The 14,879-nt window shown below is 65.8% G+C and overlaps 1 protein-coding gene across 1 annotated transcript in view; it reads right to left on the reverse strand.

Moving 5' to 3' along the window:
- Positions 1-13,087, reverse strand: part of LOC132321919 (neurogenic locus notch homolog protein 3-like) — a gene marked incomplete at its 5' end in the record, with an annotated part of 62,647 nt that extends 49,560 nt beyond the window's left edge. The window contains 8 exon segments of the mRNA XM_059835291.1: positions 801-1,034; positions 2,094-2,207; positions 2,783-2,896; positions 4,770-4,955; positions 5,662-5,817; positions 7,993-8,226; positions 11,138-11,260; positions 12,968-13,087. Coding sequence (XP_059691274.1) covers positions 801-1,034; positions 2,094-2,207; positions 2,783-2,896; positions 4,770-4,955; positions 5,662-5,817; positions 7,993-8,226; positions 11,138-11,260; positions 12,968-13,087 — 1,281 coding nt within the window.
- Positions 13,088-14,879: the final 1,792 nt, after the last annotated feature.

Genomic DNA, 14,879 nt, shown 5'->3' on the forward strand with positions numbered 1-14,879 from the left:
AGCACCCACCCCGTGCCCAGAGAAGACCCAATGCCACACCCAGCACCCACCCCTTGCCCAGAGAAGACCCAATGCCACACCCAGCACCCACCCCGTGCCCAGAGAAGACCCAACACCATGTCCATCAACCATCCCATGGCCGGAGAAGACCCAACACCACACCCAGCACCCACCCCATGCCCAGAGAAGACCCAACACCATGTCCATCAACCATCCCATGCCCGAAGAAGACCCAACACCACACCCAGCACCCACCCAGTGCCCAGAGAAGACCCAACACTATGCTCAGCACCCACCCCATGGCTGGAGAAGACCCAACACTACACCCAGCACCCACCCTGTGCCCAGAGAAGACTCAACGCCACACCCAGCACCCACCCAGTGCCCAGAGAAGACCCAACACCATGTCCATCAACCATCCCATGGCCAGAGAAGACCCAATGCCATGCTCAGCACCCACCCCATGCCCGAAGAAGACCCAACGCCACACCCAGCACCCACCCTGTGCCCAGAGAAGACCCAACGCCACACCCAGCACCCACCCCATGCCCGGAGAAGACCCAACACCACACCCAGCACCCACCCCGTGCCCAGAGAAGACCCAACACTATGCTCTGCACCCACCCCATGCCCAGAGAAGACCCAACGCCACACCCAGCACCCACCCAGTGCCCAGAGAAGACCCAACACCATGTCCATCAACCATCCCATGGCCGGAGAAGACCCAACGCCATCTCCATCAACCACCCCATGCCCAGAGAAGACCCTCCACCCCCCCCCCACCCACCCCTGCACCCTACCGGCGGTGCCGGGTGGGCAGTTGCACTGGTAGGCGTCGATGCGGTCGATGCATTTGCCGCCGTTGCGGCAGGGGCCGCTCTGGCACTCGTCCAGCTGGAGCTCGCAGCGGTAACCGGTGAAGCCGGGAGCGCAGGCGCAGGAGAAGCTGGCGATGCCGTCCAGGCAGGTGCCGTGGTGGCACGGGTCCGGCGAGCAGTCGTCCACGTTGCGTTCGCAAAGAGGACCTTCGAAGCCTGAGGGGGATGGGGGTGAGTGGGAAGGGGTGCTTGGAGGAGCACCCATAGGTGATGGGTGGGGAATGCCGGGAGAGCGGGGCCATCTGTGGGTGCAAGGTGGGCAACACCAGGAGGTTGAGGACGCTCATAGGGGCAGGTTGGCCAATGCCAGGAGGTCATGGACACCCATGGGTGCAGGATGGCCAATGCCAGGAGGTCATGGACACCCATGGCTGAGGGTTGGCCAATGCCAGGAGGTCACGGACACCCATGGGTGAGTGTTGGCCAATGCCAGGAGGTCACGGACACCCATGGGTGCAGGTTAGCCAATGCCAGGAGTTCACGGACACTCATGGGTGAGGGTTGGCCAATGCCAGGAGGTCACGGACACCCATGGGTGAGTGTTGGCCAATGCCAGGAGGTCATGGACACCCATGGGTGCAGGTTGGCCAATGCCAGGAGGTCATGGACACCCATGGGTGCAGGATGGCCAATGCCAGGAGGTCACAGACACCCATGGGTGCAGGATGGCCAATGCCAGGAGGTCACGGACACCCATGGCTGAGGGTTGGCCAATGCCAGGAGGTCACGGACACCCATGGGTGAGTGTTGGCCAATGCCAGGAGGTCACGGACACCCATGGGTGCAGGTTGGCCAATGCCAGGAGGTCAGGGACACCCATGGCTGAGGGTTGGCCAATGCCAGGAGGTCAGGGACACCCATGGGTGCGGGTTGGCCAATGCCAGGAGGTCACAGACACCCATGGGTGCGGGTTGGCCAACACCAGGAGGTCACAGACACCCATGGGTGCAGGTTGGCCAATGCCAGGAGGTCACGGACACCCATGGGTGCATGGTGGGCGATGTTATTAGGTTAGGGACACCCATGGGTTCAGGTTGGGCAATACCGGGGGATCGGGGCCATCCATGGGTGCAAGGTGGGCAACACCAGGAGGTCGGGGACACCCATGGGTGAAGGATGGCCAATGCCAGGGTTCCATGGACACCCATGGGTGCAGGGCGGTCCATGCCGGGTTCCATGGACACCCATGGGTGCTGGGGTCCCGCAGGGGCTCACCCTCAGCGCAGCGGCACTCGTAGCCATTGGGACGGTCGAGGCACTTGGCTCCATTGCGGCAGGGGGTGCTGGCACACTCATCCATGTCCGTCTGGCAGGTGGGGCCCGAGAAACCTGGGTGGGCAGCACCCATGGGTGGGGGGCACCCATGGGTGGGGGGGGCCAGGTGAGGTGACCCCTGCCCCCCCCCATGCCCCCCCAACTCCCCTCAGGGGACCCCAGTCACCCCCAGAGCTCCTGCACCCCCAAAGTGTCACCTCATCCTGGAGCACCCCCCCAAGTTGGGTGATGGGGTGGGTGCTGGGGTGGGTGCCCATGGGGGGGGGTGTGGGTGGCAATGGGTGGGTGCTGGGGTGGGTGCCCTGGGGGCATGGGTGGCTGGGGTGGGTGCAGGAGGGGGTGCCCAGGGGTGGGTGGCCAGGAGTAGTAGCTGAGGTGGGTTCCCTGGGGTGGGGGCTGCAGTGGGTGCCCTGGGGTGGGGGGATGATGGGGTGGGTGCTGAGATGGGTGCCCATAGGTGGGTGCAGGGGTGGGTGCCCACAGATGGGTCTGGGATGGGTGCCCATGGCTAGGTGCTGGGGTGCTGAGGGGTGGCAGCTCTGGGGGTGGTTTCTGAAGGGTGGGTGCTGGAGTCAATGCAGGGGTGGGTGCTGGCTGGGTGCTGGCTGGGTGCCGGGGCGGGTGCTCACCGGGGGGGCAGGAGCAGGAGAAGCCGTTGACCAGGTCGTGGCAGCGGCCGCCGTTGGCGCAGGGGCTGCTCTGGCACTCGTCCACCTCCAGCTCGCACAGGGGCCCACTGAACCCTGCACCCACCGGCACCGTCACCCACACCCTGACACCCACAACCACCCTGACCCTCGCCCTGACACCCACAGCCACCCTCACCCCCACCCTGACACCACCTTGCCCACCCTGTGCCCGCACAGGGCACCCACTGGCTGTGCAAGTGGAGGTGAGGTCTGCATGGGCCCACCAGGACCCACCAGGACCCATGGCAGGACCCATAGCAGGACCCGTACCCACACCAGGTCACCCACCAGGTCCTTCACCCATCCCAGGACCCATCCCAAGACCCCCACCCACTCCAGGACCATCCCAGTTCCCCACCATGTCCCAGCCCAGGTCCCACAGCCACCCCAGAACCCATCCCAGATCCCTCACCCATCCCAGGTCGCCCACCAGGTCCCACCCCAGGTCCCACAACCACACCAGAACCCCCACCAGGTCCCCCACCCATACCAGGACCCATCCCAAGACCCACACCCACCCCAGGACCATCCCAGGAACTCCACCAGATCCCCCAACCACCCCAGAACCCACCCCAGATCCTTCACCCATCCCACGACCCCCACCAGGTCCCACCCCAGGTCCCACAACCACACCAGAACCCCCACCAGGTCCCCCACCCATCCCAGGACCCTTCCCAAGACCCCCACCCACCTCAGGACCATCCCAGGTCACCCACCAGGTCCCACCCCAGGTCCTCAACCACCCCAGAACCCATCCCAGATCCCTCACCCATCCCAGGTCACCCACCAGGTCCCGCCCCAGAACCCGTACCAGGTCCCCCACCCATCTCAGGACCCTTCCCAAGACCCCCACCCATCTCAGGACCCATCCCAAGACCCCCACCCACCCCGGGACCATCCCAGGTCACCCACCAGCTCCCACAACAACCCCAGAACCCACCCCACGTCCTTCACCCATCCCAGGTCGCCCACCAGGTCCCAGCCCAGGTCCCACAACCACACCAGAACCCATCCCAGATCCCTCACCCATCCCACGACCCCCACCAGGTCCCACCCCAGGTCCCCCAACCACACCAGAACCCCCACCAGGTCCATCACCCATCCCAGGACCCCCACCAGGTCCCACCCCAGGTCCCACAACCACACCAGAACCCCCACCAGGTCCACCACCCATCCCAGGACCCCCCACCAGGTCCCACCCCAGGTCCCACAACCACCCCAGAACCCCCACCAGGTCCACCACCCATCCCAGGACCCCCACCAGGTCCCACCCCAGGTCCCACAACCACCCCAGAACCCCCACCAGGTCCACCACCCATCCCAGGACCCCCCACCAGGTCCCACCCCAGGTCCCACACAACCACCTCAGAACCCATCCCAGATCCCTCACCCATCCCAGGTCACCCACCAGGTCCCACCCCAGGTCCCACACAACCACCTCAGAACCCATCCCAGATCCCTCACCCATCCCAGGTCACCCACCAGGTCCCACCCCAGGTTCCACAACCACCTCAGAACCCATCCCAGATCCCTCACCCATCCCAGGACCCCCACCAGGTCCCACCCCAGGTCCCACAACCACCCCAGAACCCCCACCAGGTCCACCACCCATCCCAGGACCCCCACCAGGTCCCACCCCAGGTTCCACACAACCACCCCAGAACCCATCCCAGATCCCTCACCCATCCCAGGTCACCCACCAGGTCCCACCCCAGGTCCCACAACCACCCCAGAACCCACCCCAGATCCCTCACCCATCCCAGGACCCCCACCAGGTCCCACCCCAGGTCCCACACAACCACCTCAGAACCCACCCCAGATCCCTCACCCATCCCAGGACCCTCACCAGGTCCCACCCCAGGTTCCACCCCCCCCCTCCCAGCCCCCAGCCCCTCCCCCAGCCCCACCCATGGGTGGTGGCCCCCACCGGCCATGCAGATGCAGGTGAAGCGCCCGATGCGGTCCAGGCAGGTGGCCTGGTTGCGGCAGGGACCCGAGAGGCACTCGTTGACGTCGCTCTCGCAGCGCGGCCCCGCGTAGCCCCGCCCGCAGCGGCACTCGAAGGAGCCCTGGGTGTTGACGCAGCGCCCAAAGTGCTCGCAGGGGTTGGCGCCTGGGGGGGGGGGGGCGGGAAAGGGGTCAGCACCCATGGGTGGCCTTCACCCATGGGTGCTCCGCCTCTTGGCTCCCTTACCATGGTTATCATTCGGGCGAGGGGCACTCTTGCCTGTGCTTTCTGCCCCCATATGCCTGTCCCCGCCCCCCCCCATATCATAAACTGGTGTCCCTCCCACCCATGGGTGCCCCCCACCCATAGGTGCCCCAACACCCATGGGTGCTGCCCTTCTTGACTCTCTGCCATGGTGATTGCTCATGGAGGTGCAGTCCTGCCTGTGCACTCTGCCCATGGATGACCCCAGCCCATGAATGGATGCCCCACCACCACCCATGGGTGCCCCCCACCCATGGGTGCCCCTCCCTTGGTGCCCCTGCCATGATGATCACTCATGAGGGTGCAGTCCTGCCTGTGCTCTCTGCCTATGGGTGCCCACCCCCACGAATGGGTGTGCCCATCCCCCCCCGCCATGGGTGTCCCCCATCAGTGGGTGTCCCACACCCATGGGAGCGCCCCCCCCACCCATGGGTACCCCCACCCATAGGTGCCCCACTCCCAAGGGATTACCCCCCACCCCTGTCTGCGCCTCTTCCCCATGCATTCCCTCACCGGCCAGTGCCCCCCCACCCTGGCTACCCCCCCACCCATGGGTGCCCCCCACCCATGGGTGCTCCCCCCACCCATGGGTGCTCCCCCCACCCACCTATGGAGCACTCGTCGACGTCCTGGTCGCAGGCGCCGCCGGTGAAGCCGGGGGGGCAGGTGCAGATGGCGCGGCCGTTGACGGGGTTGGTGTCGCAGATGGCGTCCTCGTGGCACGGGTTGCTGACGCAGGCGTCGTCCAGGTGGCACAGCAGGCCTGGCACCCACCAGGGCATCAGGGCACCCATGGGTGCAGGAAACCCCGCCCCTTCAGTGGGTGCCCACCCCATGCTGGTGTCACCCAACCTCTGCTAAAGCCAACCCAGGGTGCCCACCCCATGCCAGGGTGCTCAAGGGTGGTGTCCACCCCATCCTGGTGCCACCCAACCCATGCTGAGGCCACCCCAGGGTGCCCACCCAATGCCAGGGGTGCCCACCCCATCCTGGTGCCACCCAACCCATGCTGAGGCCACCCCAGGGTGCCCACCCAATGCCAGGGGTGCCCACCCCATCCTGGTGCCACCCAACCCATGCCATGGCTACCCCAGTGGGTGCCCACCCCATGCCAGGGTGCTCAAGGGGTGATGGCCACCCCATCCTGGTGCCACCCAACCCATGCCATGGCCACCCCAGGGTGCCCACCCAATGCCAGGGGTGCCCACTCCATGCCAGGGTGCCCAAGGGTGGTGTCTACCCTCATCCTGGTGCCACCCAACCCATGCTGAGGCCACCCCAGGGTGCCCACCCAATGCCAGGGTGCCCAAGGGTGGTGTCTACCCTCATCCTGGTGCCACCCAATCCATGCCATGGCTACCCCAGTGGGTGCCCACCCCATGCCAGGGTGCTCAAGGGTGGTGTCTACCCTCATCCTGGTGCCACCCAATCCATGCCATGGCTACCCCAGTGGGTGCCCACCCCATGCCAGGGTGCTCAAGGGGTGATGGCCACCCCATCCTGGTGCCACCCAACCCATGCCATGGCCACCCCAGGGTGCCCACCCAATGCCAGGGGTGCCCACTCCATGCCAGGGTGCCCAAGGGTGGTGTCTACCCTCATCCTGGTGCCACCCAACCCATGCTGAGGCCACCCCAGGGTGCCCACCCAATGCCAGGGTGCCCAAGGGTGGTGTCTACCCTCATCCTGGTGCCACCCAATCCATGCCATGGCTACCCCAGTGGGTGCCCACCCCATGCCAGGGTGCTCAAGGGTGGTGTCTACCCTCATCCTGGTGCCACCCAATCCATGCCATGGCTACCCCAGTGGGTGCCCACCCCATGCCAGGGTGCTCAAGGGGTGATGGCCACCCCATCCTGGTGCCACCCAACCCATGCCATGGCTACCCCAGTGGGTGCCCACCCAATGCCAGGGGTGCCCACCCCATGCCAGGGTGCTCAAGGGTGGTGTCCACCCCATCCTGGTGCCACCCAACCCATGTTGAGGCCACCCCAGGGTGCCCACCCAATGCCAGGGGTGCCCACTCCATGCCAGGGTGCCCAAGGGTGGTGTCTACCCTCATCCTGGTGCCACCCAACCCATGCTGAGGCCACCCCAGGGTGCCCACCCAATGCCAGGGGTGCCCACCCCATGCCAGGGTGCCCAAGGGTGGTGTCCACCCCATCCTGGTGCCACCCAACCCATGCCATGGCCACCCCAGTGGATGCCCACCCCATGCCAGGGTGCCCAAGGGTGGTGTCCACCCCATCCTGGTGTCACCCAACCTGTGCCAAAGCCACCCCAGGGTGCCCTCAGTGGTTCCCACCCACACCAGGGTGCCCTTGGGAACGTCCACCCCACGCCAGGGTGCTCTCAGAGGCCCCCACCCCATGCCAGGACACACTTATGGGTGCTCACCCCACGCCAGGGTGCTCTCAGAGGCCCCCACCCCATGCCAGGACACACTTATGGGTGCTCACCCCACGCCAGGGTGCTCTCAGAGGCCCCCACCCCATGCCAGGACACACTTATGGGTGCTCACCCCACTCCAGGGTGCTCTCAGAGGCCCCCATCCCATACCAGGACGCACTTATGGGTGCTCACCCCACGCCAGGGTGTTCTCAGAGGCCCCCACCCCACGCCAGGGCACACTTATGGGTGCTCACCCCATGCCAGGACACACATATGGGTCCCCAACCCACGCCAGGACGCACATATGGGTCCTCACCCCACGCCAGGGTGCTCTCAGAGGCCCCCACCCCATACCAGGACGCACTTATGGGTCCTCACCCCACACCAGGGTGCCCTTGGAGGTAGCCACCTCATCCCACGAGTACCCTTGGAGCTACCCACCCTAAACCAGGGTGCCTCCTACCCCACCCCAGGGTGCCCTACGAGGTTCCCCACCCCAGGGTGCCCCCCCCCCCCCCCCAACGCCACCTCTCCCCCCCACCCTCACCCGTCTTGCCCATGGGGCAGGCGCAGTAGAAGGAGGCGACGCGGTCGTGGCAGGTGGCCCCGTTGAAGCAGACGGCGGTGGCGCAGTCGTCGATGTTCTCGCTGCAGCTTTCGCCCGTCCAACCGTTGACGCAGACGCAGGTGTGGCCACCTTGGGTGTTGAAGCAGGTGCCACCGTTGTGGCAGGCGTTGGGTTGCAGTTGGCACTCGTCCACGTCTTCGGTGCAGAATTGGCCTGGGGTGGGGTGGGGGGGACACATGGAGGGGGTGTCACACAAGCAGTTCTTGGTGAGCAACCTGAGAAACCTTCTTGGAGACCACCTGAGAACATCTCAGGGACCACCCCATGGACCTCCACGGTGAGGTCCAAGCTGAAAACATCTTGGTGACCACCTGAGAACATCTCAGGGACCACCCTGGTCACCACCCCATGGACCTCCTTGGTGAGATCCAACCTGAAAACATCTTGGTGACCACCTGAGAACATCTCAGGGACCACCCCACGGACCTCCACGGTGAGGTCCAACCTGAAAACATCTTGGTGACCACCTAAGAACATCTCAGGGACCACCCCACGGATCTCCACGGTGAGGTCCAACCTGAAAACATCTTGGTGACCACCTGAGAACATCTCAGGGACCACCCTGGTCACCACTCCATGGACCTCCTTGCTGAGGTCCAACCTGAAAACATCTTGGTGACCACCTGAGAACATCTCAGGGACCACCCCACGGACCTCCACGGTGAGGTCCAACCTGAAAACATCTTGGTGACCACCTGAGAACATCTCAGGGACCACCCCATGGACCTCCACGGTGAGGTCCAACCTGAAAACATCTTGGTGACCACCTGAGAACATCTCAGGGACCACCCTGGTCACCACTCCATGGACCTCCTTGCTGAGGTCCAACCTGAAAACATCTTGGTGACCACCTGAGAACATCTCAGGGACCACCCCACGGACCTCCACGGTGAGGTCCAACCTGAAAACATCTTGGTGACCACCTGAGAACATCTCAGGGACCACCCCATGGACCTCCACGGTGAGGTCCAACCTGAAAACATCTTGGTGACCACCTGAGAACATCTCAGGGACCACCCTGGTCACCACCCCATGGACCTCCTTGGTGAGATCCAACCTGAAAACATCTTGGTGACCACCTGAGAACATCTCAGGGACCACCCCATGGACCTCCACGGTGAGGTCCAACCTGAAAACATCTTGGTGACCACCTAAGAACATCTCAGGGACCACCTCAGGGACCTCCTTGGTGAGGTCCACCTGAAAACATCTCAGTGACCACCTGAGAACATCTCGGTGACCACCTGAGAATGTCTTGGTGACCACCTGAGAACATCTCGGTGACCACCTTGGTCACCACCCCATGGACCTCCTCTGTGAGGTCCACCTGAAAACATCTTGGTGACCACCTGAGAACATCTCAGAGACCACCTTGGTCACCACCTCCTCGATGAGGTCCACCTGAAAACATCTCGGTGACCACCTGAGAACATCTCGGTGACCACCTGAGAACATCTCAGAGACCACCTTGGTCACCACCTCCTCCGTGAGGTCCACCTGAGAACATCTTGGTGACCACCTGAGAACATCTCAGGGACCACCTTGGTCACCACCCCATGGACCTCCTCTGTGAGGTCCACCTGAGAACATCTCGGTGACCACCTGAGAACACCTCGGTGACCACCTTGGTCTGCATTCTGCTGACCACCTCAGGGACCTCCTGGGTGACCACCTCTGGGGCCATCTCAAGGACCATCCTGGTCTGCACCTCACTGACCCCCCTTGAGGACCTCCCTGGTGACCACCTTTGGGACCATCGTGGTCCCCACCCTGCTGAGCACCTTAAGGACCACCTTCAGGACTTCCTTGATGACCACCTCAGGGATCATCTCAAGGAACACCTTCGTCGCCACCCCACTGACCACCCTGGTCACCACCTCAGTGCCCACCCTGGTGCCCACCTTGGTGCCCACCGTGTTGACCACCTCGGTGCCCACCCTGGGCCCCACCTCAGTGCCCACCTCAATGACCACCCTGGTGCCCACCTCATTATCCACCTCAATGACCACACTGGTGCCCACCTCAATGACCACCCTGGTGCCCACCTTGATGTCCACCCTGGTCCATGCCCAAGTGCCCACCTTGGTGCCCACCCTGGTGACCCAACTCAGTGCCCACCTTGGTCCCCACCTCATTATCCACCTCAGTGACCACCCTGGTGCCCACCTTGTTGACCACCTTGGTCTCACCACAGCGCCCACCTTGATGCCCACCTCAACGACCACCCTGGTCCCCACCTCAGTGCACACCTCAGTGCCCACCTCAGTGACGACCCTGGTGCCCACCTCAATGACCATCCTGGTGCCCACCTCGATGCCCACCCTGGTCCATGCCCAAGTGCCCACCTTGGTGCCCACCTCAATGCCCACCTTGGTCCCCACCTTGATGCCCACCTCAATGACCACCCTGGTGCCCACCTTGATGCCCACCTCACTGTCCACCCTGGTGCCCACCTTGATGCCCACCTCGATGCCCACCCTGGTCCATGCCTAAATGCCCACCTTGGTGCCCACCTCAATGCCCACCTTGATGCCCACCTCAACGATCACCCTGGTGCCCACCTTGTTGACCACCCTTGTCCCCACTTCAGTGCCCACCTTGATGCCCACCTCGATGCCCACCTCAATGACCACCCTGGTGCCCACCTCAATGCCCACCTTGATGCCCACCTCAACGACCACCCTGGTCCCCACTTCAGTGCCCACCTTGATGCCCACCTCAATGCCCACCTTGGTGCCCACCCTGGTGACCCACCTCAGTGCCCACCTTGATGCCCACCTCAATGCCCACCCTGGTGCCCACCTTGTTGACCATCTTGGTCCCATATCAGTGCCCACCTTGACACCCACCTCAATGCCCACCCTGGTGCCCACCTCAATGCCCACCTCAATGCCCACCTTGACGCCCACCTTGACGCCCACCACAACACCCACCCCAGTACCCACCTCAGACCCCATCCTGTTGACCACCCCACCACCCAATGACCACCCTGGGGTGCCCACCCTGTTGACCACCCCGCTGCCCCCCCCCCCCCCCTTGGGTGCCCCCCTGGGTGCCACCCTACCCGTCCACTCGGGTGGGCACTGGCAGTTGTAGGTGTTGACCCCATCCACGCAGGTGCCCCCGTGGAGACACTTGTGCCCGGGGCAGTCGTCCACGTTGGTCTCGCAGGTGGGACCCTCAAAACCTTGGGGACACCGGGGGTCAGGGTGGGGGTCAGGGACCCCCCCACCCATGACAGGGACCCCCCCCACCCACTCCACCAGCACCCTGGACCCCCCAAACCCATCACCAGGGAGCCCCGTGGATGTCAAGGGTGATGGGTGCCAGGGAGCCCCACCCATGCCTGGGACCCCCCACCCACACCTAGGACCCTCGGAGACCCCCACCCACATCCAAGGACCCCCCAGGGACCCCCACCCACTTCCAGGGACCCCCACCCAGTTCTTAGGGATCCCCAGGGACCCCCACCCACTTCCAGGAACCCCCACCCAGTTCTTAGGGATCCCCAGGGACCCCCACCCACTTCCAGGGACCCCCACCCAGTTTTTAGGGATTCCCCCCCCACCCAGAGACCCCCCACCCACTTCCAGGGACCCCCACCCAGTTTTTAGGGATCCCCAGGGACCCCCACCCACTTCCAGGGACCCCCACCCAGTTCTTAGGGATCCCCAGGGACCCCCACCCACTTCCAAGGACCCCCACCCAGTTCTTAGGGATCCCCAGGGACCCCCACCCACTTCCAGGGACCCCCACCCAGTTTTTAGGGATCTTCAGGGACCCCCACCCACTTCCAGGGACCCCCACCCAGTTTTTAGGGATCCCCAGGGACCCCCACCCACTTCCAGGGACCCCCACCCAGTTCTTAGGGATCCCCAGGGACCCCCACTCACTTCCTGGGACCCCCACCCAGTTTTTAGGATTCCCCCCCCACCCAGAGACCCCCCACCCACTTCCAGGGACCCCCACCCAGTTTTTAGGGATCCCCAGGGACCCCCACCCACTTCCAGGGACCCCCACCCAGTTCTTAGGGATCCCCAGGGACCCCCACCCACTTCCAGGACCCCCACCCAGTTTTTAGGGATTCCCCCCCCACCCAGAGACCCCCCCACCCACTTCCAGGGACCCCCACCCAGTTTTTTAGGGATCCCCAGGGACCCCCACCCACTTCCAGGGACCCCCACCCAGTTCTTAGGGATCCCCAGGGACCCCCACCCACTTCCAAGGACCCCCACCCAGTTCTTCGGGATCCCCAGGGACCCCCACCCACTTCCAGAGACCCCCACCCACTTCCAGGGACCCCCACCCAGTTCTTAGGGATCCCCAGGGACCCCCACCCACTTCCAGGGACCCCCACCCAGTTCTTAGGGATCCCCAGGGACCCCCACCCACTTCCAGGGACCCCCCCACCCAGTTCTTAGGGATCCCCAGGGACCCCCACCCACTTCCAGGGACCCCCACCCAGTTCTTAGGGATCCCCAGGGACCCCCACCCACTTCCAGGGACCCCCACCCAGTTCTTAGGGATCCCCAGGGACCCCCACCCACTTCCAGGGACCCCCCCCACCCAGTTCTTAGGGATCCCCAGGGACCCCCACCCACTTCCAGGGACCCCCACCCAGTTCTTAGGGATCCCCAGGGACCCCCACCCACTTCCAGGGACCCCCACCCAGTTCTTAGGGATCCCCAGAGACCCCCACCCACTTCCAGGGACCCCCACCCAGTTCTTAGGGATCCCCAGAGACCCCCACCCACTTCCAGGGACCCCCCACCCACTCCCAGACACCTCCCATCACCCCCAAGAGGTGCCGGGGACCCCCCCAGGGACCCCCACCCAGTGCCAGCGACCCTCCCACCCCCCACCCCCAGCAGCACCCATGGGTGCCAGCACCCACCGGGCAGGCAGGCGCAGTCGAAGGACCCCTCCCCCAGCTGGCGGCAGGTGCCCCCGTTCAGACAGGGGGAGGGGGCGCAGGGGGGGGAGGGGGGCGTCTCCAGGGGGGTGCAGTCAGGACCTGGGGTGGGGGGGGGGGGGGGACAGGGGGTGGGTGCCCCCATGGGTGGGGGGGTTTGTGGGTGCTGCCCCCTGGGGGCTGGATACCCCCTGGGGGGGGGGGGGGGGGTTTGGAGGGGCACCCATGGGTGCCCGCCAGCACCCCATGCCCCCCCCACCCACCCCCCCCATGGGACACCCCCCATAGGGGCCCACCCTGCACCCCCCCACCCCACCCTATGGGTCCCACTCACCCACCCATGGGACCTCCCCCCATCCCTGCACACCCCATTGGGACCCCCCCCCACCCATGGGACCCCCCACCCATGCTCTGCCTCTCCCCATAGCCCCCCCCCCCCACCCATGGGACCCCCCCACCCATGCTCTGCCTCTCCCCATAGCCCCCCCACCCATGGGACGCCCCACCCATGCTCTGCCTCTCCCCATAGCCCCCCCCACCCATGGGACCCCCCCACCCATGCTCTGCCTCTCCCCATAACCCACCCCCACCCATGGGACCCCCCACCCATGGTCTGCCTCTCCCCATAGCCCCCCCACCCACCCATGGGACCCCCCCACCCATGCTCTGCCTCCCCCCATAGCCCCCCCCCACCCATGGGACCCCCCACCCATGCTCTGCCTCTCCCCATACCCCCCCCACCCACCCATGGGACCCCCCCACCCATGGTCTGCCTCCCCCCATACCCCCCCCACCCATGGGACCCCCCCACCCACGCTCTGCCTCCCCCCATAGCCCCCCCACCCATGGGACCCCCCCACCCATGGTCTGCCTCTCCCCATACCCCCCCCACCCATGGGACCCCCCACCCATGCTCTGCCTCTCCCCATAACCCACCCCCACCCATGGGACCCCCCACCCATGCTCTGCCTCTCCCCATAACCCACCCCCACCCATGGGACCCCCCACCCATGGTCTGCCTCTCCCCATAGCCCCCCCACCCATGGGACCCCCCCACCCATGCTCTGCCTCCCCCCATAGCCCCCCCCCACCCATGGGACCCCCCTCCCCATGCTCTGCCTCTCCCCATACCCCCCCCACCCATGGGACCCCCCACCCATGCTCTGCCTCCCCCCATACCCCCCCCCACCCATGGGACCCCCACTCACGGCGGGTGCCCGGGGGGCAGAGGCAGCGGGGGTGCAGGGTGCCCTGGCGCAGGGTGCTCTGGCACAGCCCCCCGGGGGGGCAGGGTGAGGGGGTGCAGGGGTCCCGCAGGTGGCACCGCTCCCCCAGCACCCCCGGCTGGCACCTGCCGGACAGCACCCATGGGAGACACACGGCACCCATGGGAGACCTGGGATCCCCCCCAGCACCCATGGGACCCCCCAGCACCCATGGGACACCTGGGATCTCCCCAGCACCCATGGGTCCCGCAGGTGGCACCGCTCCCCCAGCACCCCCGGCTGGCACCTGCCAGACAGCACCCATGGGAGACGCATGGCACCCATGGGAGACCCATGGTACCCAGAGGACTCCTGGGGACCCCCCCAGCACCCATGGGACCCCCCCCCCCCAGCACCCATAGGTCCCGCAGGTGGCACTGCTCCCCCAGCACCCCCGGCTGGCACCTGCCGGACAGCACCCATGGGAGACACATGGCACCCATGGGAGACCTGGGATCCCCCCCAGCACCCATGGGACCCCCCAGCACCCATGGGACACCTGGGATCCCCCCAGCACCCATGGGACCCCCCCAGCACCCATGGGTCCCGCAGGTGGCACTGCTCCCCCAGCACCCCCGGCTGGCACCTGCCGGACAGCACCCATGGGAGACACACGGCACCCATGGGAG

Source organism: Gavia stellata, unplaced genomic scaffold (assembly GCF_030936135.1).
Source record: "Gavia stellata isolate bGavSte3 unplaced genomic scaffold, bGavSte3.hap2 HAP2_SCAFFOLD_188, whole genome shotgun sequence".
NCBI classification, from domain to species: domain Eukaryota; kingdom Metazoa; phylum Chordata; class Aves; order Gaviiformes; family Gaviidae; genus Gavia; species Gavia stellata.